The sequence below is a fragment of the Mytilus trossulus genome, chromosome 5 (assembly GCF_036588685.1).
Source record: "Mytilus trossulus isolate FHL-02 chromosome 5, PNRI_Mtr1.1.1.hap1, whole genome shotgun sequence".
In the NCBI taxonomy this organism is placed as follows: domain Eukaryota; kingdom Metazoa; phylum Mollusca; class Bivalvia; order Mytilida; family Mytilidae; genus Mytilus; species Mytilus trossulus.
In genome coordinates this window covers 23200909-23228447 of record NC_086377.1, presented here as the reverse complement: position 1 = coordinate 23228447, position 27539 = coordinate 23200909, and the positions used below count along the sequence as shown (strand labels likewise).

The window sequence follows — 27539 nt, the reverse complement described above, 5'->3', positions numbered from 1 at the left end:
ATTCAGCTTTCCGTTAGTGATATAGATCAAGATCGAGGAAAGGGCAGTGGTCATTGTTAGTATAAGCTTTATTTAAAGTAAGTTCAACAGGATAACTGTGTGTGTTTGTGACCTGATATGATATATACGGGGTAAATTTACTGATCCTGTATATATCATATTAGGTCACTAGCACACTATGATAGTGTGCTAGTGACCTAATATAGTATGTAACGAATTGATCTTACTGACTATCTTTATTTGTTGAATTTAGACTAGAGTTGTCTCATTTGCTATCATAACACATTCTTATTTCTATATTAAAGTTAGTGTTTAAGTGTTCAATTTTAAGAACCTTTTTCAATTGGTCTACACTAAAAACCTAATGCAAATAATAACTATTTATTATCAACAACCTTGATATAACAATATTAATTAGAACTTTCAGTACTTTTGAATAATCAAACAGTCCCAAAGTAGTAAACCCGGGCCGTTAAATCCACAACTAACCGTGTATTTATTAAGCCCCGCCTCCCTACTTACCTAATATTGAATATACACGGCCTCCAAGAGGACGCTTTTAAACAATCATATTCCTAGAAATGCATAGGAGGTAAGATAAATGTATGTACGTCTCAAATCGAATTGCATATGCTTATGTTCCGGACAACTTGTATATGAGTATTAGGTCACGACCATACAATCGGTATTAGTGCCGATGAGACAGCTCTCTAACCAAATAACATTTTATAAAACGGTTTAGGGGTAGAAAAAAAGGATTTTTTTTAACGAAAGATGTATCTATGTTACTTGGCGGGGTTAAACATGTTAGCGGGATCCCAACCCTCCCCTAACCTGGGACAGTGGTATAACAGTACAACATAAGAACGAACTATAAAAATCATTTGAAAAAGGCTTAACTCATCAGATAGACAAAAAATAGAAGTGGAGGTGGCAAGTTCAATCTTTGTGTTTGTTAAATGTATTTACATGTGTATCAACCTGATGAGTTAAGCCTTTTCGACAATTGTTATAGTTCGTGCTAAGCCTGATGTTGTTCTGTTACACCACTGTTCCCGGTAAGGGGACGGGTTGGGATCCCGCTAACATGTTTAACCCGTCGCATTCTGTATGTATGTGCCTGTCTAAAGTTAGGAGCTCGTTATTCGGCGATTGTCGTTTTTTGTTATTTCAGGGTCTTTTATACTAAGCCTGAATGGGCTTTGCTCATTGTTGAAAGCCGACCGGTTACCTATAGTTGGTAATTTTTGTGTCATTTGGTCTCTTGTGGAGAGTTGTCTCGTTGGCAATCATCACATATACCTTCTTTTTAATATGAACAAGCCGTCTATATAAGATATATGATATATTAATGAAATATTCAAACTTTAAATAACAAGTAAATATAGATCACAGACAAAAACCTTGTTACATTTCGATAATAAAATTGAGAAAGGATATGAGAATTAATTCTTCAAAGAGTAACAACTACCAAAGAACAGAAAACAGCCAATTTTAATACGGTACCGTTGAAGTTGTTGTTCTTTTGTACTTACACTAAATTTTGTCTCGGTAAGCCTCTGCTTTTTAAAAAGTTATATAACACGAATGTATGTACTTGCAGTCAACTGAGATTACTTTAAGAAAAGAGGGACGAAAGATACCTAAGGGACAGTCAAACTCGTAAATCTAAAACAAACTGACAACGCCATGTGTTATAGCTACATGTTCTATTTATATTCGCTATTTAAACTGGAGGCTCTAAAGAGTCAGTGTCGCTCACCTTTGGACTATGTGCATGTTAAACAAAGGACACAGATGAATTCATAAGAAAAGGACAAGGCCCCCTCCAAAGAAGTTTAATATATTGATATCATTGATGGTCTTAGTGTAGACACTTGGAAAAATAATGATTTTATTGTGTTCCAGGAAAAAGGAAGGTTGCCTATCAAGGGTTTTTATCAAGAATGAAAATTATCACATATCAATTGCTTTATCAGTACAAATTTGAATATTTGCAAATAATATTTTTGTCCAAGAAGAACTTGAAGTCACAAAAGAAAAGTCCCTTCGATTTCGTGTACTCTATGCCTAAAAATAACCTTAGCAACAGAAATGTTGCCTAGCAACTGTTAAAAAATGGGTGCTTGTCCCCTCTGACGCCAATGAATTTAGCAGTTGTTTGAAGATTTTTCTCTCCATATGGTGTTTAATTCCATATATATTCTTTCATATACATCTTTTATTATTCTTTAAAAAAAAAATCCGTATTGAGCATAACAACACAAGTGTTGCTTAGCAACTGCAAACCATGTTTGAATTAAAGCCAACTACAAATCAATTAGTCATTTTATTGAACAAATTAAGTTGAATGCAATGCAGTTTGTCTGTTTGTGAACAATTTTAGTTAGAAAATGAAAAGTTAGTTCAGTTATAGGTCACTAAACGCTTATCAACAACTTAGCTACATACATTTGAACTGCATCAACATATATGTGTTGAAAGATTGTCTCAGGGTATAAATATGATAGTGGGTCGTACGTACGCTCATAGTTTAAAATGCAGAAAAAGGTTTGAAAACTGCCATTTTCAAGTCAGGGCTGACCTTTTCACGAATCTTGAGGTAGTTACAGCAACAGAGCATGAATAATATCAGCGTAAGTTGGAAAATCTATTGTTGTTTACAAAAATATAGGTTTTAAACTTTAAAAATATAGCATTATAGTATAATAATTAATGGCTAGTCACTTTTAATTTGAACGAAATTAGGGTACGTTCTCTGAAGCTTATCGTAGCTTGTCAAAATTTTTAAAACAAATAGATGTTGACCTGCTGAACAATTTTACCCTGTCAGATTTGCTCTAAATGCTTTGGTTTCAGATATGTGGGAAGATTTTTGCAAAAGTTAACGACGACAGATGACGGCGACGAACCAGGTGAGCTAAAAAGGAATAAATTAAAAAAATATGTAAAATAAAAGAAACAAATATAAACAAGCTATATTGTCAAATTTTATAATCTCTTTATTATTCCATTAACTACTTTTTTTTTTTTTTTTTTTATGTTTTATCAACTTTAAGAATAACAGAATCAGAAAACTACTGCATGCAGCTCTTGATAGTCGTTTTTAAAGAAGTTATAAGAATCCCCCGCACCCCATTTTTAATTTTTTTGATACTAAAAGTGTTCTTGTTTTTTTTTTATTATTATTATTATCAATTTATCACATCTAATATGTCTAAGATTACACGATTTTCTATAGACGACATCCAATTTGGCAAAAATACAAGGGTAGGCTCAACAGTGATGCGTAGACCTCCAAAAATGGGGACGAGTTTATTTGGGGCGAAATGTCTCAACTTAATACATATACCGTTCTTTCGTATTTTCAAATTTTAATTGCCTCTCCTTAATATTATTAGATTAATATTTAATACACATATTTATATTTGTTTTTTTTCTATTTTATTGAATAATTGTTGTATATATTTTTCAGTTTTCTTTACGAAACAGTTACGAATTATCAGCGAACAGGGATAGCAACGACCAGCGGTACTTTTTAACCGCTTTTTATAAAATCTTCAGAAAACTAACTTAGCCATGAGTTTAGCTTTAAGGTACAGAGTGCACGGGTTTCGAGTATTTGTATTGCACTGTAATTGAAAGTAAATTCTACGTGAAACGTTTTAATTTCGTGTATACAGTCAAAAATATTTGCAAATCTTTCAAGTTCTGACAAGTCGAATTTCATGTGTGAAAGGAGATGATTACAAAATATGATTATTTCAAAATTGTTATTGTGGTTCCATTGACTTGTAAACTTTGTTCGATTATGGAAATAGCATTTAATGTCAACAACAACACAAAATAAAAGTAAAACATTTTTTATTATTGGACCATCTAGTCCGAGATTACTCTGACGTCAAACGGCTGTTTTGCCTTACAAGATGGGGCAAAGGGACGTCAGAGCTTGTCCCATATCAAAAAGTGGATATTTGCCAAACCCAAAATAGATGTGCTGCTTCGTCACTTCTGGTGCCAACCTTTATTTTCCTATAATAAGACAGTTTTCACAGAGACCCATCGATTTCTGTTGGACAATTTCTGTTGGACGTTACACAATCATCCAATGTCATCTTCTTTCTAAAGTTGGTTATGTCACTTGTACATTGTACAAGTATATAAGTTAGTTAGTATTGGCTAGTGTTTCCTGCAGTTATAAAAAGAGCAAGGTATTTTTTTTATCAGGGCACCATGGACTACACTATCACATTCACTTACAAAATATAAAAAAAGACTTGAACAAAGATATGTGCCGTCAGAACGAAATATATAAATGCTTGTAGACAATTGTAGTGCCCACCCAAAAGATGCCGCTGATAGACTTGAACATGTTCATGATGTTGTTCTTGAATTTCTACCACAAAATATCACTGCAATAATTCAGCCATGTGACCAAGGTATAATCCGTAATTTTAAAGGACATTACCAAAGTCAGTTAGTAAAGAAAACATTGACTGAGATACATGTAGATACAACAACTGCTACTGCTGTCTAAATAGCCAAGAAAGTCACATTCCTAGACGCTGTGCATATGGCAACAAATGCATGGAAGAAAGTAAAACCAACTACAACTGTGAACTGCCTCAGAAAGGCTGGCTTCAAAATCACTCATGAAGAAGAACTTATCCCAGCTGAGGTAAACGATATTGAAAATCCACCCAACATGACAGAAGAAGAGTTCATTGAGTTCGTCCATCACGATAACAACACTGAATGTTTTGGAGATCTAAACAACGCTGACATCGCCTCATCTTTTCTACAAGACGAACCTATGAGAAATTCTGACCCAATAGATAATACCGATAGCGAAGACAAATCAGAAGAAAACATCTTTCCCGTGAATTTTTTCCAGGCTAACACACATCTAGCTGGTTTACGCCGTGCTTTGGAAGAACACCAATGTACTGACTTCTCAATATACTATAAGATGGAAGCCGAAATTCTAAAGATGTTTGCACAGTCAAGACGGCAATGGAAGATGACCAAGTTTGTTTACTGGATACCATAGTGACATTTATTTTGTAACTCTGTAGAGACAATTGCTGTGACAATTATATGTGCTTTTATGAAAATTAAACTGTGCTATTGTCATGATTGTATGACATAAAATATTTTATATGTTGAAATGTTACACTCTTTTCTTATTTTATCTGTATGAATGATTAAAAGTACAATTAAATTATTTTTCTTATTTTAATTTATTCATCCCTGGCAATGCCTGAAGGAGCCCCTTTCAAACTTCACACAAGAAAACACAACAAATTCACTGATTAGATACACATAAATTGATTCTCCGGTACAACAGCACTTTAAATTAACATGGATACACTTGTTTAATAAATTGTAACTTCCTTGGATATTGGTAATTGTCTTCTTAAAAAATCAGGACTGGTGATATATTTAACATACGATCACAGATATCAAGCAATTATACTTGATCTATTTATCATGTTTATAGATCACTAACTGACAACACAACACATGGTTCTATTTTTATTTCAACAGTAAAGAAAATTACACAAACAAACATCAATATTTTATACATTATTTACTAAAATACATGTACATATAAAACAAGATCATATAACATCATAATACAATTTATAATGAACAGTTTGTGGGAAATGTTTGGATTCAAGTTTTATTCTCGAATTTTCCTTTACTTTGGGTCTGACGTCAGCCCTAAATCATGAATTCAGTTATAAGCATACTCTTAATTTTTCTGACAAATAGGCTATCCAAATAACCGGAATGCACTGTATTACAAAATTTGAGTTTCAAAAAATTTAACCATGTTAACTTTGACATGTTTAAACTTTAGTTCTTTTATTTTTTTCAAACATGTATTACATGATCATACATGTACATGTATTATAGTTCCATTAATACAATACTTTTGTGGAGAAAATATCCTTCCATTTATATGTACAGCTTACCTTCCAAAAAGAACATACCAAAATTGTAGATTCTCTTACATATATGTCATGTATGTAGGACAGCATATTATTCACTAGACCTTATTGTTATCAAAATTGATAATTTGGAGCATTATAAGGCTATTCCAGAAAAAAATGTATGGGGGGCACATTGTATTAATAATACATGAGTGATGGGTATCAGAGCAACTTTTCACACTATAATTCTCAATTATGATTGTCTAGGTGGCGGGTGCTGACAAAAACTGCCTTCCAACCACCCATACATTTTTTTCTGGAATAGCCCTGACTAGTTTGGTTAAGATTAAGCACTCATTATAATCCCTTGTGACATTATATCATCATGTTATATATCATGTACATGTATATGCAATAAATAACTGTTTAAATTTTGTTATAGAGCTGAATTTGCTTTAGACAAGACAAAGAAAAAGAAGAAAAGAGAATTAGCTGAAGAACAGAAACAAGAAATTAAAGAAGCATTTGATTTATTCGATACAGATAAAGACCGAGCTATAGATTATCATGAACTCAAGGTAACATGAAATTAAAACATGTCTTTAGAATAAATAATACAGAGCTAAAGATTATCATGAACTCAAGGTAATCATAAAATTAAAACATGTCTTTAGAATAAACAATACAGAAAGTAGTTTTCTTGTTCATTTATAAAATTAACACACTAAATGCAAGCTCAATACAGAAAGGAGTAGGTCCGGTAAGGACCCATTTTGGCCTCAAATTTCAGTTTCATCTGACGAAACATTTTGACCACTTTTTAAACATTTAAGTGTCTATTTCACTTGATTTAATTAGGTTTTGTGAAAGATTTTAATTAATTTAGTCATTAAAAACGATCGGATTCAAGCTCAAATTTGAAAAATCTCTCAAATATGCCAAAAAACGTCTCTTTTCCGATGGTTTTTGTCAAAAATGAATGTGGCCGCATCCGAGTTCATCCACAACCTTTATATATAATATGTATTATCATAAAATACAACTTACATTTCAATATTAAGGATGAACACGAATGCAGCCACTTTCGTTTTACACGGAAACCGTCTAATGTTTAACTAAAATGATAGAATTTTGAAGATTTCAGTAATTTAGCATGACTTAATGGTGCTACAACCCGATATATGTGCATGTGTCAAAAACAGCCCATATTTATGTAGCAGAAGCATTCAACTGTCCAATAAATTACTAAAAGTTTACATTTTAACAATTTTGTAAAACTTATTTTTTAGGGCCAAAAGGGGGTCTTACCGGACCTACTCCTTTGTGAACATCTATAGTTTTTATCAATGACATGTCTTTGTATATATATGCATGAAGGACACCTCCGGGTGTGGGAATTTCTCGCTACATTGAAGACCAGTTGGTGACCTTCTGCTGTTGTTTTTTTATTTGGTCGGGTTGTTGTCTCTTTGACACATTCCCCATTTCCATTCTCAATTTTATATGCTACATGTGTAATATAACAGACTCAATGATCAACAATATTTGTAAAATAAAATTTGGCAAAGTTCATGTGATTTAATTTTTTGTCTTAATTGTTAAGGTTGCTATGAGAGCACTTGGATTTGATGTCAAGAAAGCAGATGTGTTAAAAATTTTACGAGATTATGACAGAGAAGGGACTGGTAAAATTTCATTTGAAGATTTTAATGAAGTCAGTAAGTATATCAGCATGTATCACATTTTTATTAGCTCACCTGGCCCAAAGGGCCAAGTGAGCTTTTCTCATCACTTGGCGTCCGTCGTCCGGCGTCCGGCGTCCGTCGTCCGGCGTCCGGCGTTAGCTTTTACAAAAATCTTCTCCTCTGAATCTACTGGGCCAAATCAAATCAAACTTGGCCACAATCATCATTGGGGTATCTAGTTTAAAAAATGTGTGGCGTGACCCGGTCAACCAACCAAGATGGCCGCCACGGCTAAAAATAGAACATAGGGGTAAAATGCAGTTTTTGCCTTATAACTCAAAAACCAAAGCATTTAGAGCAAATCTGACATTGGGTAAAAATGTTTATCAGGTCAAGATCTATCTGCCCTGAAATTTTCAGATGAATCGGTCAATCGGTTGTTGGGTTGCTGCCCCTGAATTGGTAATTTTGAAGAAATTTTGCTGTTTTTGGTTATTATCTTTAATATTATTATAGTTAGAGATAAACTGTAAACAGCAATAATGTTCAGCAAAGTAAGATCTACAAATAAGTCAACATGACCAAAATGGTCAGTTGACCCGTTTAGGAGTTATTGCCCTTTATAGTCAATTTTTAACCATTTTTCGTTAATTAAAGTAATCTTTTACAAAAATCTTCTCCTCTGAAACTACTTGGCCAAATTAATCCAAACTTGGCCACAATCATCTTTGGGGTATCTAGTTTAAAAAATGTGTGGCGTGACCTGGTCAACCAACCAAGATGGCCGCCATGGCTAAAAATAGAACATAGGGGTAAAATGCAGTTTTTGGCTTATAATTCAAAAACCAAAGCATTTAGAGCAAATCTGACACGGGGTAAAAATGTTTATCAGGTCAAGATCTATCTGCCCTGAAATTTTCAGATGAATCGGTCAATCGGTTGTTGGGTTGCTGCCCCTGAATTGGTAATTTTGAAGAAATTTTGCTGTTTTTGGTTATTATCTTGAATATTATTATAGTTAGAGATAAACTGTAAACAGCAATAATGTTCAGCAAAGTAAGATCTACAAATAAGTCAACATGACCAAAATGGTCAGTTGACCCGTTTAGGAGTTATTGCCCTTTATAGTCAATTTTTAACCATTTTTCGTTAATTAAAGTAATCTTTTACAAAAATCTTCTCCTCTGAAACTACTTGGCCAAATTAATCCAAACTTGGCCACAATCATCTTTGGGGTATTTAGTTTAAAAAATGTGTGGCGTGACCTGGTCAACCAACCAAGATGGCCGCCATGGCTAAAAATAGAACATAGGGGTAAAATGCAGTTTTTGGCTTATAATTCAAAAACCAAAGCATTTAGAGCAAATCTGACACGGGGGTAAAAATGTTTATCAGGTCAAGATCTATCTGCCCTGAAATTTTCAGATGAATCGGTCAATCGGTTGTTGGGTTGCTGCCCCTGAATTGGTAATTTTGAAGAAATTTTGCTGTTTTTGGTTATTATCTTGAATATTATTATAGTTAGAGATAAACTGTAAACAGCAATAATGTTCAGCAAAGTAAGATCTACAAATAAGTCAACATGACCAAAATGGTCAGTTGACCCGTTTAGGAGTTATTGCCCTTTATAGTCAATTTTTAACCATTTTTCGTTAATTAAAGTAATCTTTTACAAAAATCTTCTCCTCTGAAACTACTTGGCCAAATTAATCCAAACTTGGCCACAATCATCTTTGGGGTATCTAGTTTAAAAAATGTGTGGCGTGACCTGGTCAACCAACCAAGATGGCCGCCACGGCTAAAAATAGAACAAAGGGGTAAAATGCAGTTTTTGGCTTATAACTCAAAAACCAAAGCATTTTGAGGAAATCTGACATGGGATAAAAATGTTTATCAGGTCAAGATCTATCTGCCCTAAAATTTTCAGATGAATCGGTCAATCGGTTGTTGGGTTGCTGCCCCTGAATTGGTAATTTTGAGGAAATTTTGCTGTTTTTGGTTATTATCTTGAATATTATTATAGATAGAGATAAACTGTAAACAGCAATAATGTTCAGCAAAGTAAGATCTACAAATAAGTCTAGTATAAAAAATGTGTGGCGTGAACTGGTCAACCAACCAAGATGGCCGCCACCGCTAAAAATAGAACATAGGGGTAAAATGCAGTTTTTGGCTTATAACTCAAAAACCAAAGCATTTTGAGGAAATCTGACATGGGATAAAAATGTTTATCAGGTCAAGAACTATCTGCCCTGAAATTTTCAGATGAATCGGTCAATCGGTTGTTGGGTTGCTGCCCCTGAATTGGTGCTTTTGAGGAAATTTTGCTGTTTTTGGTTATTATCTTGAATATTATTATAGATAGAGATAAATTGTAAACAGCAATAATGTTCATCAAAGTAAGATATATACAAATAAGTCAACATGACCAAAATGGTCAGATGACCCCTTTAGGAGTTATTGCCCTTTATAGTCAATTTTTAACCATTTTTCATAAATCTAAGTAATCTTTTACAAAATCTCCACTGAAACTACTAGGCCACAATCATCTTTGGGGTATCTAGTTTGAAAAATGTGTCAGATGACCTGGCCATTCAACCAAGATGGCCGCCACGGCTAAAAATAGAACATAGGGGTAAAATGCAGTTTTTTGCTTATAACTATGAAACCAAAGCATCTAGAGCAAATCTGACAAGAAGTTAAATTGTCAATCAAGTCAATATCTATCTGCCCTGAATTTTTCAGATGAATTGGACAACTGGTTGTTGGGTTGCTGCCCTCCAATTGGTAATTTTTAAAGAAATTGTGCCGTTTTTGGTTATCTTGAATACTATTATAGATAGCGATAAACTGTAAACAGCAATAATGTTCAGCAAAGTAAGATCTACAAATAAGTCAACATGACCTAAATGGTCAATTGACCCCTTAAGGAGTTATTGCCCTTTATAGTCAATTTTTAACAATTTTCATTAATTTGGTAAATTTATGTAAATTTTTACCAAATATAGTTCTCTGATACTAATGGGCAAAGTTCATGATAGATATAATTGTAAGAAGCAAAATCATTCAGTAAAGTAAGAACTTCAAACACATCACCATCACCAAAATACAATTTTGTCATGAATCCATTTGTGTCCTTTGTTTAATATGCACATAGACCAAGGTGAGCGACACAGGCTCTTTAGAGCCTCTTGTTTTATTATACATCTTCAAAATCTATGACTATGCTCCCAACATTTAATACTTTACATTCATTATTATTACGTGAATACCAGACTTTGTAAAAACCACGAAATCAAATATCCATCATGTCCATGAAAATGCAATTTTGAATTCACAGTATTCAAAATGATTTACAGGGGTTGATATTAAGCTTTTTTGTGTACTGGCCAGCCCGACCAGTGGACTGAAAAATATACTGGTCCTGGAAAAATGACATTCAGTTGACGAACACTTATATAAATGATAAATTTTTACTTTTATTTGATAATCTCAATTATTTTCTTTATCAAAATCAGGATCAAGTACAGCAAAAATGTCAACATTTTCTTCCACATCATCACAATCGTCACGACGACCATAGGTTGCCTGACTGGGTTGTCTGGAGCGCTGCCTAGAAATGTTCCACATTTCAATAGCCGGAACAATTTTTTCACATGTTACATTATTAATTACCTTGCCATCGACTACATTATTTAACAATTCGCGGTCTTTTTCCAAAGCTTTTTTATATTTAAGTTTCCTTTTGTCAATTTTTATAAACTTTATTCCGATCTTCCTCTTGAATGTCACTTTTTTAGCTCACCTGGCCCGAAGGGCCAAGTGAGCTTTTCTCATCACTTGGCGTCCGGTGTCGTCCGGCGTCGTTAACTTTTACAAAAATCTTCTCCTCTGAAACTGCTGGGCCAAATTAATCCAAACTTGGCCATAATCATCATCGGGGTATCTAGTTTAAAAATTGTGTGGCGTGACCCCGCCAACCAACCAAGATGGCCGCCACGGCTAAAAATAGAACATAGGGGTAAAATGCAGTTTTTGGCTTATAACTCAAAAACCAAAGCATTTAGAGCAAATCTGACGTGGGGTAAAAATGTTCATCAGGTCAAGATCTAACTGCTCTAAAATTTTCAGATGAATCGGACAACCTGTTGTTGGGTTGCTGCCCCTGAATTGGTAATTTTAGGGAAATTTTGCTGTTTTTTGTTATTATCTTGAATATTATTATAGATAGAGATAAACTGTAAACAGCAATAATGTTCAGCAAAGTAAGATCTACAAATAAGTCAACATAACCAAAATGGTCAGTTGACCACTTTAGGAGTTATTGTCTTTTATATTCAATTTTTAACCATTTTTCGTAAATCTTGGTAATCTTTTACAAAAATCTTCTACTCTGAAACTACCAGGCCAAATTTAAACAAACTTGGCCACAATCATCTTTGGGGTATCTAGTTTAAAAAATGTGTGGCGTGACCTGGTCAACCAACCAAGATGGCCGCCACGGCTAAAAATAGAACAAAGGGGTAAAATGCAGTTTTTGGCTTATAACTCAAAAACCAAAGCATTTTGAGGAAATCTGACATGGGATAAAAATGTTTATCAGGTCAAGATCTATCTGCCCTAAAATTTTCAGATGAATCGGTCAATCGGTTGTTGGGTTGCTGCCCCTGAATTGGTAATTTTGAGGAAATTTTGCTGTTTTTGGTTATTATCTTGAATATTATTATAGATAGAGATAAACTGTAAACAGCAATAATGTTCAGCAAAGTAAGATCTACAAATAAGTCTAGTATAAAAAATGTGTGGCGTGAACTGGTCAACCAACCAAGATGGCCGCCACCGCTAAAAATAGAACATAGGGGTAAAATGCAGTTTTTGGCTTATAACTCAAAAACCAAAGCATTTTGAGGAAATCTGACATGGGATAAAAATGTTTATCAGGTCAAGAACTATCTGCCCTGAAATTTTCAGATGAATCGGTCAATCGGTTGTTGGGTTGCTGCCCCTGAATTGGTGCTTTTGAGGAAATTTTGCTGTTTTTGGTTATTATCTTGAATATTATTATAGATAGAGATAAATTGTAAACAGCAATAATGTTCATCAAAGTAAGATATACAAATAAGTCAACATGACCAAAATGGTCAGATGACCCCTTTAGGAGTTATTGCCCTTTATAGTCAATTTTTAACCATTTTTCATAAATCTAAGTAATCTTTTACAAAATCTCCACTGAAACTACTAGGCCACAATCATCTTTGGGGTATCTAGTTTGAAAAATGTGTCCGATGACCTGGCCATTCAACCAAGATGGCCGCCACGGCTAAAAATAGAACATAGGGGTAAAATGCAGTTTTTTGCTTATAACTATGAAACCAAAGCATCTAGAGCAAATCTGACAAGAAGTTAAATTGTCAATCAAGTCAATATCTATCTGCCCTGAATTTTTCAGATGAATTGGACAACTGGTTGTTGGGTTGCTGCCCTCCAATTGGTAATTTTTAAAGAAATTGTGCCGTTTTTGGTTATCTTGAATACTATTATAGATAGCGATAAACTGTAAACAGCAATAATGTTCAGCAAAGTAAGATCTACAAATAAGTCAACATGACCTAAATGGTCAATTGACCCCTTAAGGAGTTATTGCCCTTTATAGTCAATTTTTAACAATTTTCATTAATTTGGTAAATTTATGTAAATTTTTACCAAATATAGTTCTCTGATACTAATGGGCAAAGTTCATGATAGATATAATTGTAAGAAGCAAAATCATTCAGTAAAGTAAGAACTTCAAACACATCACCATCACCAAAATACAATTTTGTCATGAATCCATTTGTGTCCTTTGTTTAATATGCACATAGACCAAGGTGAGCGACACAGGCTCTTTAGAGCCTCTTGTTTTATTATACATCTTCAAAATCTATGACTATGCTCCCAACATTTAATACTTTACATTCATTATTATTACGTGAATACCAGACTTTGTAAAAACCACGAAATCAAATATCCATCATGTCCATGAAAATGCAATTTTGAATTCACAGTATTCAAAATGATTTACAGGGGTTGATATTAAGCTTTTTTGTGTACTGGCCAGCCCGACCAGTGGACTGAAAAATATACTGGTCCTGGAAAAATGACATTCAGTTGACGAACACTTATATAAATGATAAATTTTTACTTTTATTTGATAATCTCAATTATTTTCTTTATCAAAATCAGGATCAAGTACAGCAAAAATGTCAACATTTTCTTCCACATCATCACAATCGTCACGACGACCATAGGTTGCCTGACTGGGTTGTCTGGAGCGCTGCCTAGAAATGTTCCACATTTCAATAGCCGGAACAATTTTTTCACATGTTACATTATTAATTACCTTGCCATCGACTACATTATTTAACAATTCGCGGTCTTTTTCCAAAGCTTTTTTATATTTAAGTTTCCTTTTGTCAATTTTATAAACTTTATTCCGATCTTCCTCTTGAATGTCACTTTTTTAGCTCACCTGGCCCGAAGGGCCAAGTGAGCTTTTCTCATCACTTGGCGTCCGGTGTCGTCCGGCGTCGTTAATTTTTACAAAAATCTTCTCCTCTGAAACTGCTGGGCCAAATTAATCCAAACTTGGCCATAATCATCATCGGGGTATCTAGTTTAAAAATTGTGTGGCGTGACCCCGCCAACCAACCAAGATGGCCGCCACGGCTAAAAATAGAACATAGGGGTAAAATGCAGTTTTTGGCTTATAACTCAAAAACCAAAGCATTTAGAGCAAATCTGACGTGGGGTAAAAATGTTCATCAGGTCAAGATCTAACTGCCCTAAAATTTTCAGATGAATCGGACAACCTGTTGTTGGGTTGCTGCCCCTGAATTGGTAATTTTAGGGAAATTTTGCTGTTTTTTGTTATTATCTTGAATATTATTATAGATAGAGATAAACTGTAAACAGCAATAATGTTCAGCAAAGTAAGATCTACAAATAAGTCAACATAACCAAAATGGTCAGTTGACCACTTTAGGAGTTATTGTCTTTTATATTCAATTTTTAACCATTTTTCGTAAATCTTGGTAATCTTTTACAAAAATCTTCTACTCTGAAACTACCAGGCCAAATTTAAACAAACTTGGCGGCAATCATCATTGGGGTATCTAGTTTAAAAATTGTGTGGCGTGACCCGGCCAACCAACAAAGATGGCCGCCATGGCTAAAAATAGAACATAGGGGTAAAATGCAGTTTTTTGCTTATAACTCAAAAACCAAAGCATTTAGAGCAAATCTAACAGGGAGTAAAATTGTTAATCAGGTCAAGATCTATTTGCCATGAAATTTTCAGATGGATTGGACAAATTGCTGTTAGGTTGCTGCCCCTGAATTAGTCATTTTAAGGAAATTTTGCCGTTTTTTGTTATTATCTTGAATATTATTATAGATAGAGATAAACTGTAAAGGGAAACAATGTACAGCAAAGTAAGACCTAAAAATAAGTCAACATGACCTAAATGGTCAATTGACCCCATAAGGAGTTATTGCCCTTTATAGTCAATTTTTAACAATTTTCATAAAATTTGTAAATTTTAACTAACATTTTCCACTGAAGCTCTTAGGCCAAGTTCAATATAGATAGAATGATTGTAAGCAGCAATAATGTTCAGTAAAGTAAGATATACAAACACATCACCATCACCAAAACACAATTTTGTCATGAGTTCAAATGCGTCCTTTGTTAAACATTCACATAGACCAAGGTGAGCGACACAGGCTCTTTGGAGCCTCTAGTTTATTTTTGTGTCCAGTGGTCCTTCCAAAAAGTTCTGCATTGTGTGTTGTTGTAAAGGACGCTCACCCCAGATATTAATTAACTTGATTAATTTAAATACTTACTATCCCAAGTAGCGTGTCATTGATTTCTCAGGTAAATTTGTTTGCAAATAAACCGATACTGCAATTCTATAAGTGAGTTTATAGACAAATTCCTACTGGTCCGCTGGACCACCAGCTGACAAAATTTACTGGTCCGACGCCAATTCTACTGGTCTCGGACCACCGGACCAGCTCCAATTTCGACCCCTGATTTATACTGATCCTCACATAACACTCCATGAATTGCAATTATAACAACCAATTTGATGTACCAATGGGATTATAACTAATAGGACATTTAATAGGTATATACTAAATATTTCAAAATATCTAATAGGGTGTTATGTTAACTGGATTGCAGGATAAAGGATTGATGTATTATCAATAAATGGTGAAGACTTTCAACACTTGTTTTTGACAGATGTGAAAAATTATCACAAAAGGAACAAAAATTACATTGTTTATTTTTCACCTGGAAAGCGGTCATTCTGATTTTTTTTAGTTAGATCCTTTAACCCAAATTGAAGTTTGCATTCACTAATACTGATATTAAAATAGCCCATAATTTATCAAAATTGAATGTTTCTATTTCCAGTGACTGACATGATGTTAGAAAGAGACCCACAAGAGGAGATAATAAAAGCATTTAAACTATTTGATGATGATACATCAGGGAAAATTAGTTTACGAAATCTAAGAAGAGTGGCTAGGTAATTATAGTCCTATTTTCTTGTCATTAAATAGAGAATGAAAAGGGGAATGTGCCAAAGAGACAACAACCCAACCAAACAGCAGAAAACAGATTGAGCAAACAATGGTTCTTCAACACAGGGAGAAAAGGACGCACCTGGAGTTGTACATCTGCTGACCCCATTAGGCCATGGAAAAATAATTGATGGTTTCCCCATACCTGACCGGGTCATTTTTAAACCGACTTATTTAATTTTTCTGTAAAGAAAAATAAAAAAAAAATTTTTTTTGCAGACAACTAAAAGTGTTGGAAATATGCAAGATCACATAGTTCCGCTATAGAAACAAAACATATAGATATAAAATAAAGCATGATAAAAAAAAAATAAAAAAAAAATAGCCTGCCTGCCGGGTCTTTGTGTTAGGGGAAACCAACAATCAATTTTTCATGCCCTAAACAAAAATGTGTAATATTTTCATAATAATGGACGTCATACTAAACTCTGAAATATATAAATGAACTAAAATTAAAAATAAAAATCATACAAGACTATTGAACAGATGCCCTTGACTGGGGACAGGTGAAAAATGCAGTGAAGTTAAACATGTTTAGTAAGATCTCAACCCCCCTCCTTGTTTTCACACCTCTTGAAACTAACACACATCAAAATCTACAGTAAAACTCAGAAGTGCAAGAGTCCTATTTTGTCATCATACCTAAATGTATTGATCATCAAATATGTGTAGTGGACAAAATAATTTTTAGAATAAGATCTTTCTCTTTATTAGGTTAGATTTGTTGCACATTTCCTGATAAGAAAACCTTTATTACAAATTTTTAATAAAACCAATTATTTGGAGTAACAAAATTGGACTTTGATTACATTGTTTTTACCTGCAAACACAGACCTATTTAATTTGTCTGTAATGACCTCTGCAATATCACATGAATATTTATGAGATGTTTTATCCACTTATAATAAAATTGAGAATGGAAATGGGGAATGTGTCAAAGAGACAACAACCAGACCAAATAAATAACAACAGCAGAAGGTCACCAACAGGTCATCAATGTAGCGTGAAATTCCCGCACCTGGAGGCGTCCTTTAGCTGGCCCCTAAACAAATATATACTAGTCCAGTGATAATGAACGCCATACTAATTTCCAAATTGTACACAAGAAACTAAAATCAAAATAATACAAGACTAACAAAGGCCAGAGGCTTCTGACTTGGGACAGGTGCAAAAATGCGGCGGGGTTTAACTTATAATGCTTACTTTTTATAATATATAAAATGAATAAAACTTTGCTAAATGTTTGCGAGTAAGGTCAGTACATAAAGTCTGAACTAGCCCAGGTCACCAAAAGAAATAGTTAGAACTTACAATTTCCAGACAATACTCTCCTTTAGCCTTATATAATTAGTGACATGTACCCAAGGTTGTACAAGGATCACAGACTTATGTGGTAGTATTCAACTAAATTGAGAATGGACACGAGGAATATGTCAAAGAGACAACAACCATGACAACCAGACCAAATAACAGAAAAAAATAAAATTACAAAAAATACTGAACTCAGAGGAAAATTCCAAAAGGAAATTCCCTAATCAAATGGCAAAATCGAAAGCTTAAATGCTTTAAGTGAAAGGAAAACAAATGTTATATTCCTGATTTAAGCTTGGTACAGGCGTTTTCACAAAGTCACTTATACGATAAGATATAATGTACATCTATTTTGAAGTATTCTTGATTATATTGTAGAGAATTAGGAGAAAATATGACAGATGAAGAGCTGCGAGCAATGATTGATGAGTTTGATAGAGATGGAGACGGTGAAAGTTCGTATTTTATTAAAGGCATTTGTCTTTTCAAATGTATGGGTAGTTTAGATAATTGCCAATATTTGGACTTGATGAGTATTGCAATAATAAGGATTCACATTCTGATATCTGATACACACATCTTAATTAAGAGATTAAGCTGAAATCATAAATTCTAGTGTCTCAATTATATTCAGTGTTAAAAAATCATAATAATAAATGCACACAATATTTTCTGAAATTAAGGTGGTACCCAACACCTTCACTAAAATTAATTTGGCTTTTTTAATTTTCATAAAATTTTGACAAACTATTAACTTCCACCCTTTGACAAAAATATGAAAATTTGAAAAAATTTGAACCAACCATTTTTTCAGAAAAATTACACTGGTTATATAGCATTTTTGATCATTTAGAAGCTTCATGTTGATATTCCCTTAACATCACAATGTGATTAAAATGTTTAGCTGATTTTACAGAGTTATCTCCCTGTAGTGTTAGGTACCATCTTAAAGCATCTAGCCTATGGTTGTAAAACTTTACCCAGTACTTTAGAGTAAAAAATGTGTGCTTGAAGCACCTTTTCTAGTATTTTGATTGGTTGAATTCTCAATGAGTTTGAAAATCAAAAAAATTTCTGGATCTCCATGATGACCATCATGTTTGTAACTTTCATCAATGTCAATGCTAAAATAATTTAAGAATAGCTAAAATAAAACACACTATTTGTCTACTGTTAAGGTGGTACCCAACACTTTCACGAAAATTAATTTGGCTTGTTTAATTTTCATAAAATTTTGACAAAGTATTTAATTTGACCCTTTAACTAGTATATTAAAATTTCAAAAAAAATTAACCAACCGTTTTTGTCAGAAAAATTATACTGGTTATATAGCAGTTTGACAAACAACAATTTTGATCATTGAGAAGCTTAAAAGTCCCTTTACAACACAACGTAATTAAAACATTTAGTTGATTTTACAGAGTAATCTCCCTGTAGTGTTAGATACTACCTTAAAATCCCAGTCTTGACCTCAACATGACTATTGTGGATTGCTATTAATTGATCTTAAATTTTCTTTCTTTCATAATTTTTGTAATTCAGTATGAGTGGGTTTTTTTTATTGTTGATGGTTGTATTGTGACCTATAATTGTGTACACCTATATCTTTTGGTAGGCAGTTGTCTCATTGGCAACCATACCATGTCTTATTTTTATATGCCTGTTTACAGGATGAATTATGGTTATTTTTGTCGTTCCCTCCATCTGTCCATCTACCCAACTGTCAGTTTTTTGTCAACATACTCATTATAAAATTAAAAAACTCTTTAACCAATTTGCAGGAAACGGTGATGAATTGTTTATATCTATTGACATAAGCAGCCCCCTATTGATGTTTATAAATTTTGGATGTTAAGTTTCCAAGTTGTGGGGTTTTATTCATCTAAAATAAAAATAAATGAGTTTTCAAACAATAACTCAGTAATGCTTTGTGCAATTTTTTTTTAAAATTTGATGACTGGTTTATATCTATTGACATGAGCTGCTTATTAAATTTTATAAATTTAATAAGATTTTAGTTTCACAAGTTATGGGGTTTTGTTCTTTTAAAAAGGTGGAATTTCAAGTTTTAAACAATAACTTAATAATGCTTTAAGCAGTAATTATGAAACTTTAGTTACTGGTTTATATCTATTGATGTGAGCACCCTTTCATTTTTATTTAAATTAAGATTATATGTTTCGAAATATGCAGTTATATTCATTTAATAAAGTCTGATTTTCAAGTTGCAGACAGTTTTCATGAAACTTTGGTGACTAGTTTATATCTATTTAATTAACTCCCCTTAATTTTAAATAAATTTGTGATATAACACAAGTTATGAAACTTCTTGTACTCCTGGCACAGCTCTTTATTATATTTGCTGTAAATATCTATACTATTAAACGAGAAGACCTCATTTTTGGTGTCGCTTCTCTTCCTTCCACAATAAATCAATCATCATGCCTCTGTGTCCTATAGGTAACATGCATAGTCGCATTTGTCATCCATTCTTATGAGAATTCAGATTGAGTTATTTTGGGAGAAAAACGACAAAAAAGGAGTCCGGATATGATTCCGTCATCGGACTAACTTTTAGTCATAGATTAGATTTCCAGTTTGAAAGATGCACAAACACAACCAATCGTATGATAGATAACTAAATATGAAAAATAAATAAGCCAATCAGAGCGTTCTCCATAGCAACGTAGATCGTATGAACCACAACTATTATATCTCCTTATAAAGGACAATAATTATTTTTCGCGTTTATCTATATGTAAACTACGATTATCATACTTTAATATATTGAGACTCTCTGTATTCTGTCTTCTGTTTTCTTTGAAATGTTTACTATTTTTTTTAAAGGGGTCATACCAGTTGTATATATATATATATATATATATATATATATATATATATATTAAAATAAGTAAAATATTTGACACAAGTACAACCAATCGTATGATGCATAACAAAAATGGAGAAAAAAATAAGCCATTCAGAGCGTTCTCCATATCATGGTGTTAAGATCGCAATAATCACAAATATTATACCTCCTTAGAGAGTACAATTATTTTTCGCGTTTCATATCACGGTATTTAGATCGCAAGAACCACAACTATTATACCTCCTTAGAGAAGATAATTATTTTTCGCGTTTATCGACATGTTAACTACGATTATACTACTTTAATATATAGAGACTATCTGTATTCTGTCAGGGACTTCTATGTTAGTATAGAATGTCTGCCCTGATTCTGTCTACTGTTTTCTTTGAAATGTTTACTACTTAAGGGGTCATACCACTTGCATATATATTAAAATAAGTAAAACATGCTGTCTTCTGTTTTCTTTAAAATGTTTACTACTTAAGGGGTCATACCACTTGCATATATATATTAAAATAAGTAAAACATGCTTAACTTCATCTAAAACTACCTCGACCAAAAACTTTAACCAGAAGCGGGACAGACATGGACGGACGGACGGACGAACGAGCGAACGTACGGACGGACAGACCCCTCAAATTAGCCTTAGTCATTTATACATAATGCATATCCTACCATTGACATCTTCATAAGGCTCTCAAAAGAAAAAAAAGACACTGACGGATTGTCCTAGAAGCATATTTTATTAGACTAATAATGGTCTATATATAAGCAGTTAGATTTATTTCATGTTTGAAACGGTGCAAATTGTTAATTTTATTTGACTTTTACCAAAAGCAGCATTGTAGCAAAGGAGAAGAATAATTGTGTTCTGAGGCCAGACACACGAAAATATTTGAATTTAACAGATAGGAAACAAATATCGCACTTTTGAACAAGGAAGAAGGCTGTTGATACCTTTCATGAAATTTCCCATACATACTATCTTTTACCAAAAAATCTTCATACAACAGTCCACAAGCTGTATATACCCGCGATTTCGCGGGTGTGTTCTAGTTGTAAATGAATTGTTCAGAAAGTAATTTTCACTATCTTTATATTTCAGTAAATGAAGACGAGTTTATTGCCATAATGACAGGAGATACATAAGACAACAGACCAAATAAGTACAGACATGACAGATGTGCATTTATTACAAGATACATAAAACAATAAATGTAAACAATTTTACAAATGTGCATTTAGCATGTTTAGTATTGGTACAAAACAACAGATGAACGTTTGTGCAGATATGCATTTAGTATTGGTAAACATTTGTACACATGTTCATTTATGGATACATAAAAAAATCAGATGAACATTTGTACAGATGTGCATTTAGTATAAATATGTGATCATCATTTCATTTTACAAATGTCCTGTGACAACTTCATTACAGACTCATGGATATTGTGTTCAGTTTATTATGCATTGGTAAGAATGAAGATCAAATTACACTATTTTACATTCCAGCAAAATTTTCATTGATTGACATGGAGAAAATATGTAATATTTCTATATATAGAAACCAGCATGCTACGATCAATATTGTGACACTATTTCATTTTAAATTTATATATTTTAAGATATTGATAGAGTTGCTCCTTAATTTATAAAAATTAAAACAATTTCTTTTGCATGAACTCTTTATGGTGTAATGTAAAAGCACTCATGTATTAATTCTTTATTCTTTGATTTAAAAATTGCATAAAACATTTGCTTTTCTTGCGACTTTTATAATGCTCTCATCTTGTATCAAAATTCATGAAAACAAGTTAAGTTGAAAGGATATATAGTTATTGTTAGAGAAGTTATGCTGTTTCAGGGATAATTTTAAGTTAGTAAGATTGAGCTACTGTTGAAGCTTTTACATGTTGTAGATGTCAGTTGTCTTTTTCTTTCTTTAAGTGCTGTCACGTTCCTTTGATATTTCCACTAAAGTTTACTGCTGATACATTTTTTTCTAGTTCACTTTTTTTTTAATTTACATATTCAAATCTGTTTTTTCTCCATCTTTATTTTTAAAGATCAATTGTATTATTCATTGTAACACCTGTTGGTGTGAAAGAGATATTTGTGAATATTTGTATTTTATTTAAATATTTTTATATAATGGATTGCTAGTTTCCATATTAAATAATAAAATTATTAAGAATTATATGATTTGTATTTACTTTATTTAGAGTTATTGGTATAAATGTACAATTAGTGTCTGATTCATTTATATCCCACTGCAAGTTTCAAAGAGAAAGTAAAGTTGTTCTGATTTTTAAGGACCATTGAAATAAAGATCAGAAAAAGTGCCAGATAAGATACCAGGATTGAAATTTTGTTGCACCAGGCGGGTGTTTTGTCTTTTAAACAAAACACCCGCCTGGTGATGCTTGAATCAACAAAGAGGGATGAAATATACCAGAGGGCACAGTCACTCATAAATTGAAAATAAACTGATAACACCTGGCTGAAAATGAGAAAGACAAACAATAGAACACATGACACAACAGAGAAATTTAATGAATAAGCATCACAAACCCAACCAAAAACTTTTAAGCTTTGTGTCAATCAAATGGTCTGCTTAATATACAGAAAAACATCAACTGGTTGATGATTACTTTCTGGCGCATGCCTGGTTTAATGATATTGTTAATGATTAAAAATATATTTATATATATACAAATGTATAATTTTATGTAAGTAATATTTTTCAATTTTTTATTTTTAGTATAAGATAAAAACAAGATACATATTTAACATGTAGGTGTTTGTAAGTGTCAAGGAGCATCTTTCTAGTGAGTTTCTCCTTGAAGCACTCCGTAGTGGTGATGCAGGTTATTGATTCAGGTATTTTTTTCCTGTCTATTATAGTTTGGCAGGAAAATGAAAATTTGTAACTGTCTTAGTCTGTACTTTATTTGGCCTTTTAACATTTTTTTATTCGAGCGTCATTGAGTCTTTGTAGATGGAATGGGCGTCTGGCGTATATATATAAAATTTTAATCCCAAGGTATCTATTATGAGTTTATTTGCTGCATCGAATTTGTCGGTATGTTTGTTCGTGGCTAGACCTTGTGTTTGATTTGCTTTTAATTAGTATGTGGTATGGCAATTTTGTTGTTCGTAATTCTATGGAACAGATTTATACTGCTTTGAGTCTCCTGTCTTGTAATGTTGGCCAGTGTATACGTATCTCGCTGCACGTCGTTGGACTTTTTCTATGAGTTAATGTTCTCTGTTATGTAAGGGTCCCAGACAGTGCAGCAGTATTCAAGTTTTGGTAAAATAAAGGCTTGGTATTATCATGATTATCGGTCTTTGATGGTTACCGAGTTTATTTTTGTCGAGCCTTTCGACTTTAGTCGAAAAAGCGAGACTAAGCGATCCTACATTCCGTCGGCGTCGGCGTCGTCGGCGGCGTCAACAAATATTCACTCTGTGGTTAAAGTTTTTGAAATTTTAATAACTTTCTTAAACTATACTGGATTTCGACCAAACTTTGACAGAAGCTTGTTTATGATCATAAGATAGTATCCAGAAGTAAATTTTGTAAAAATAAAATTCCATTTTTTCCGTATATTATTATAAATGGACTTAGTTTTTTCTGCCGGGAAACAAAACATTCACTCTGTGGTTAAAGTTTTTAGAATTTTAATAACTTTCTCCAACTATCCTGGGTTTGTACCAAACTTGGACAGAAGCTTGTTTATGACCATAAGATAGTATCCAGAAGTAAATTTTGTTAATAAATTAAATTCATTTTCCCCATATTTTACTTTTAAATGGACTTAGTTTTTCTGCGGGAAACCATTACATTCACTCTGTGGTTAAAGTTTTTAAAATTTTAATAACTTTCTTAAACATTCCTGGGTTTGTACCAAACATGGACAGAGGCTTATTTATGATCATAAGATTGTATCCAGAAGTAAAGTTTGTAAAAAAATTACTCATTTTTTTCTGTAATTTACTTTTAAATGGACTTAGATTTTCTAACAATCATAAAATAGTAACAAGATGAATATTTTTATTGATTTTTTTCCTCATTGCTGTTGAACCTGCGATTTACAGCAAAAATAGGCGAGACACTGGGTTCCGCGGAACCCTACAAATTTTTAAATTTAAATTTCTTCTGATGAATGCAAGGGTCTTATTTGCTTTTGATGTCATGTTCTGAATGTGTTTGTTCCATTTTAAATTTGATGATATGGTTATGTCTAAATATTTTTCATTTTCAACTGACTCAAAAATGTGACGTCCATATTATAGTAAAAATGGATAGGTGTTTTCTTTGTTGTCATTCGAAGTTTATTGCATTTGTCAGGGCGGAACTGCATTAGCCAGTTTTGTTTCCATGTGATTGCCCCTCCTAGGTCTTCCTGCAAAAAGCGAATTGTTATTTCACAATTTCACTTTCATTATTGATTGAACAAAAAAAACCACTTTAGATTTTTTATATATCTCGTAGCTAGTGCCCTTTAAGATAAATGATCAGTTAATTTTTATGATTTTTAGTGGAAGGCAACTTTATGCAAATAATTTATTATTTCTTATTGCACAGTTTTGATTTCGAAGAAAACCCGCCATGGTTACAAAATATAAAAAATCTCACCATTACAAACACAACTTTGATTAATATTCTATCTGTTGCGTTGTTGGTTTTTGACCTTGATTTTTTTCTCGCTTAATCGATTTATGATTATTGAACAGCGGTAAACAATTGATGATATTTATTTATATCAGATTTGCAACAAAATCAGGTTCAACTAACCATTTTTTTCTCAAAACGTCCTGTTCCAAGTCAGGAATATGGCAGTTGTCATCTAAATAACTCATCATAGATACCAGGATTCACATTTTATATTTTCGCCAGACGCTCGAATAAAAAGTCAAAGAAATGTCAAATAATGCACGAAGTTGAAAAGCACTGAGGAACGAAAATTTATAAAGTGTTGCCAAATACAGTAATTTTGGGGACCTTTATAGCTTGTTGTTCGGTGTGAGCCAAGGCTCCGTGTTGAAGGCCGTACTTTAACCTATAATGGTTTAATTTTTAAATTGTTATTTGGACGGAGAGTTGTCTCATTGGCACTCACACCACATCTTCCTATATCTATGGTAATCAATTCCTGAGGTAGAAAAGCCTATGTCTCTCAAAATTTCAAAGTTTGGTAAACAGTTAAATTATAAACATATCAATGATAACTCAGATTAACACAGAAATGCTGACTACTGGGCTGGTGATGCCCTCGGGGAATTCCGAATTCAAACTCCCTCAGTAGTGGCATCAACCCAGTAGTTACAAAAGAACTATGTAATGATAGTAATGACGCACAATTTTGGGGGCATTTACTCATAAATATCGAGTGCTAATAATAAGGGGATTTTGACGCCAACATCAATTTTCAAGTTTTCATATGAACTGACCGCGAATCCATTCAACGATCACCAGTACCCAAGGTAGTTTCTGATAGCATTGTGCATTCTATTGAAGTAGCATTGACGTGGTGATAACAATGGACATTGGACATTGTTCTTTAACTAATTTTACATAACAATTTTTAGTATTCGTCATGTAAAAGTTAATAGAATAAATTGAAAAATGTAAAATGTTGCCTTATCTTAGATTAAAAATGCAAAATTTGGTTGTTATAAAAGTGTGGTTTTTTTTGGTACAAAGAAGTTACATAATTGCAAAACATTGTAATTATGGCAAATAACTAAATTGCATGTGATTTAATTATCGTTTGTTACAATACTAAACTCAAGTGACAATGAATGATCATTAATTAAAGGCATCAGTAGTATACCGCTATGCACAATTCATAAATCGATAGAGAGAAAAAAAAACAAATGTGGGTTACAAACTAAAACTGCCGGAAACCGTATCAAATATAAGAGATCTTCGACACAACAGAGACACAAAACCGAAACGTAACACACCGAGAAACGAACTGTAATGTAACAATGACATTTTCCTGACTTTGTACAGGGCATTTTATGAAAAAAAATAGTGGGTTGTACCTGGATTTATGGCATGCCAAACCTCCCGCTTTAATGGCAATGATAATTATAACATTTAAATTACAACATTACACGACAGGGTTACAATAAATAACAGATAAATGGGAGAAGATATAGGACAGAGAAACAAACGAATAATAGCCATCCAAAGGTAACAGGTTAAAAAATATTTGTATACACCAGACGCGCGCTACGTTAACACACAAACAAAATTGAGGAAGGAAATGGGGAGTGTGTCAAAGCGACAACAACCCGATAATAGAGCAGATAACAGCCGAAGTCCACCCATTGGTCTTCAATGTGGCGAGAAACCTCCGCACCCGTAGGCGTCCTTCAACTGGCCCCTTTAAAAATATATATATTAGTACAGAGATAATGGACGTCATGCTAAACTCCGAATTATACACATGATACTTAAATTGAAATAATACAAGACTAACAAAGGCCAGAGGCTCCTGACTTGATCCGGGGTATCATAGGTCTGTTATATTATTAACAACTCTGTTAAATTTCTATTTTAATGTTAAACACACAATTGTGTTATTTTCTAGATGAATTTTGTATAAGTTAAGGATGGATTTTTTATACGTCTGAACACATTTTTACACTATATGGTATTTTTTTATAGATACATACGAGAAAGAAAAAAAATATGTGTGTTTGTATCAACTCAAAAACAGACCTACAACATGTTCCACTGGTTTGTATTACTGCATTATGTTACAAATGAAACTTTGTCGTTTTACTCAGAGTATGTATGAAGATTAGAAACTAGTGTTATAAGTTCTAACCCAGGGCATAAATTCCGAAGAGGAATGGTGGACAGGTATTACCATACTACATCTCATTTTTGAGTGGATCAATTTGTTTGGAAATGATATGTTCCCTCTAATCAAAAACTAAAACAGACAATGTTTTCTCTTTGCAAAAAAAAAGATCTGACAAAAATGATCATAAACAATGATTTAATAACTATGTTTTACTGCATGAGACCTTATGACACAGCATACTTATGATCCATTGTTCATGATGTCATAGTACTAGATGCATACAAGG

At 32.9% G+C, this 27539-nt stretch overlaps 1 protein-coding gene across 1 annotated transcript; it reads left to right on the top strand.

The window, feature by feature from the left end:
• The first annotated feature begins 3480 nt into the window (after positions 1 to 3480).
• Positions 3481 to 22626, top strand: LOC134718673 (centrin-3). The gene is made up of 6 exons (XM_063581329.1): positions 3481 to 3596; positions 6379 to 6514; positions 7540 to 7654; positions 16080 to 16194; positions 17939 to 18015; positions 21535 to 22626. Exons 1-6 carry the CDS (start codon positions 3580 to 3582, stop codon positions 21576 to 21578), a joined length of 504 nt encoding a protein of 167 aa, XP_063437399.1. The 5' UTR covers positions 3481 to 3579; the 3' UTR covers positions 21579 to 22626.
• The last annotated feature ends 4913 nt before the right edge of the window (positions 22627 to 27539 follow it).

What these genes read in the sequence shown, in the direction of transcription:
- LOC134718673 (XM_063581329.1), top strand. An exon ending in TAGATTATCATGAACTCAAG is followed by an intron (nt 6,515 to 7,539) that starts GTAACATGAAAT and finishes TTAATTGTTAAG; the next exon opens with GTTGCTATGAGAGCACTTGG. An exon ending in AATCTAAGAAGAGTGGCTAG is followed by an intron (nt 16,195 to 17,938) that starts GTAATTATAGTC and finishes ATTATATTGTAG; the next exon opens with AGAATTAGGAGAAAATATGA.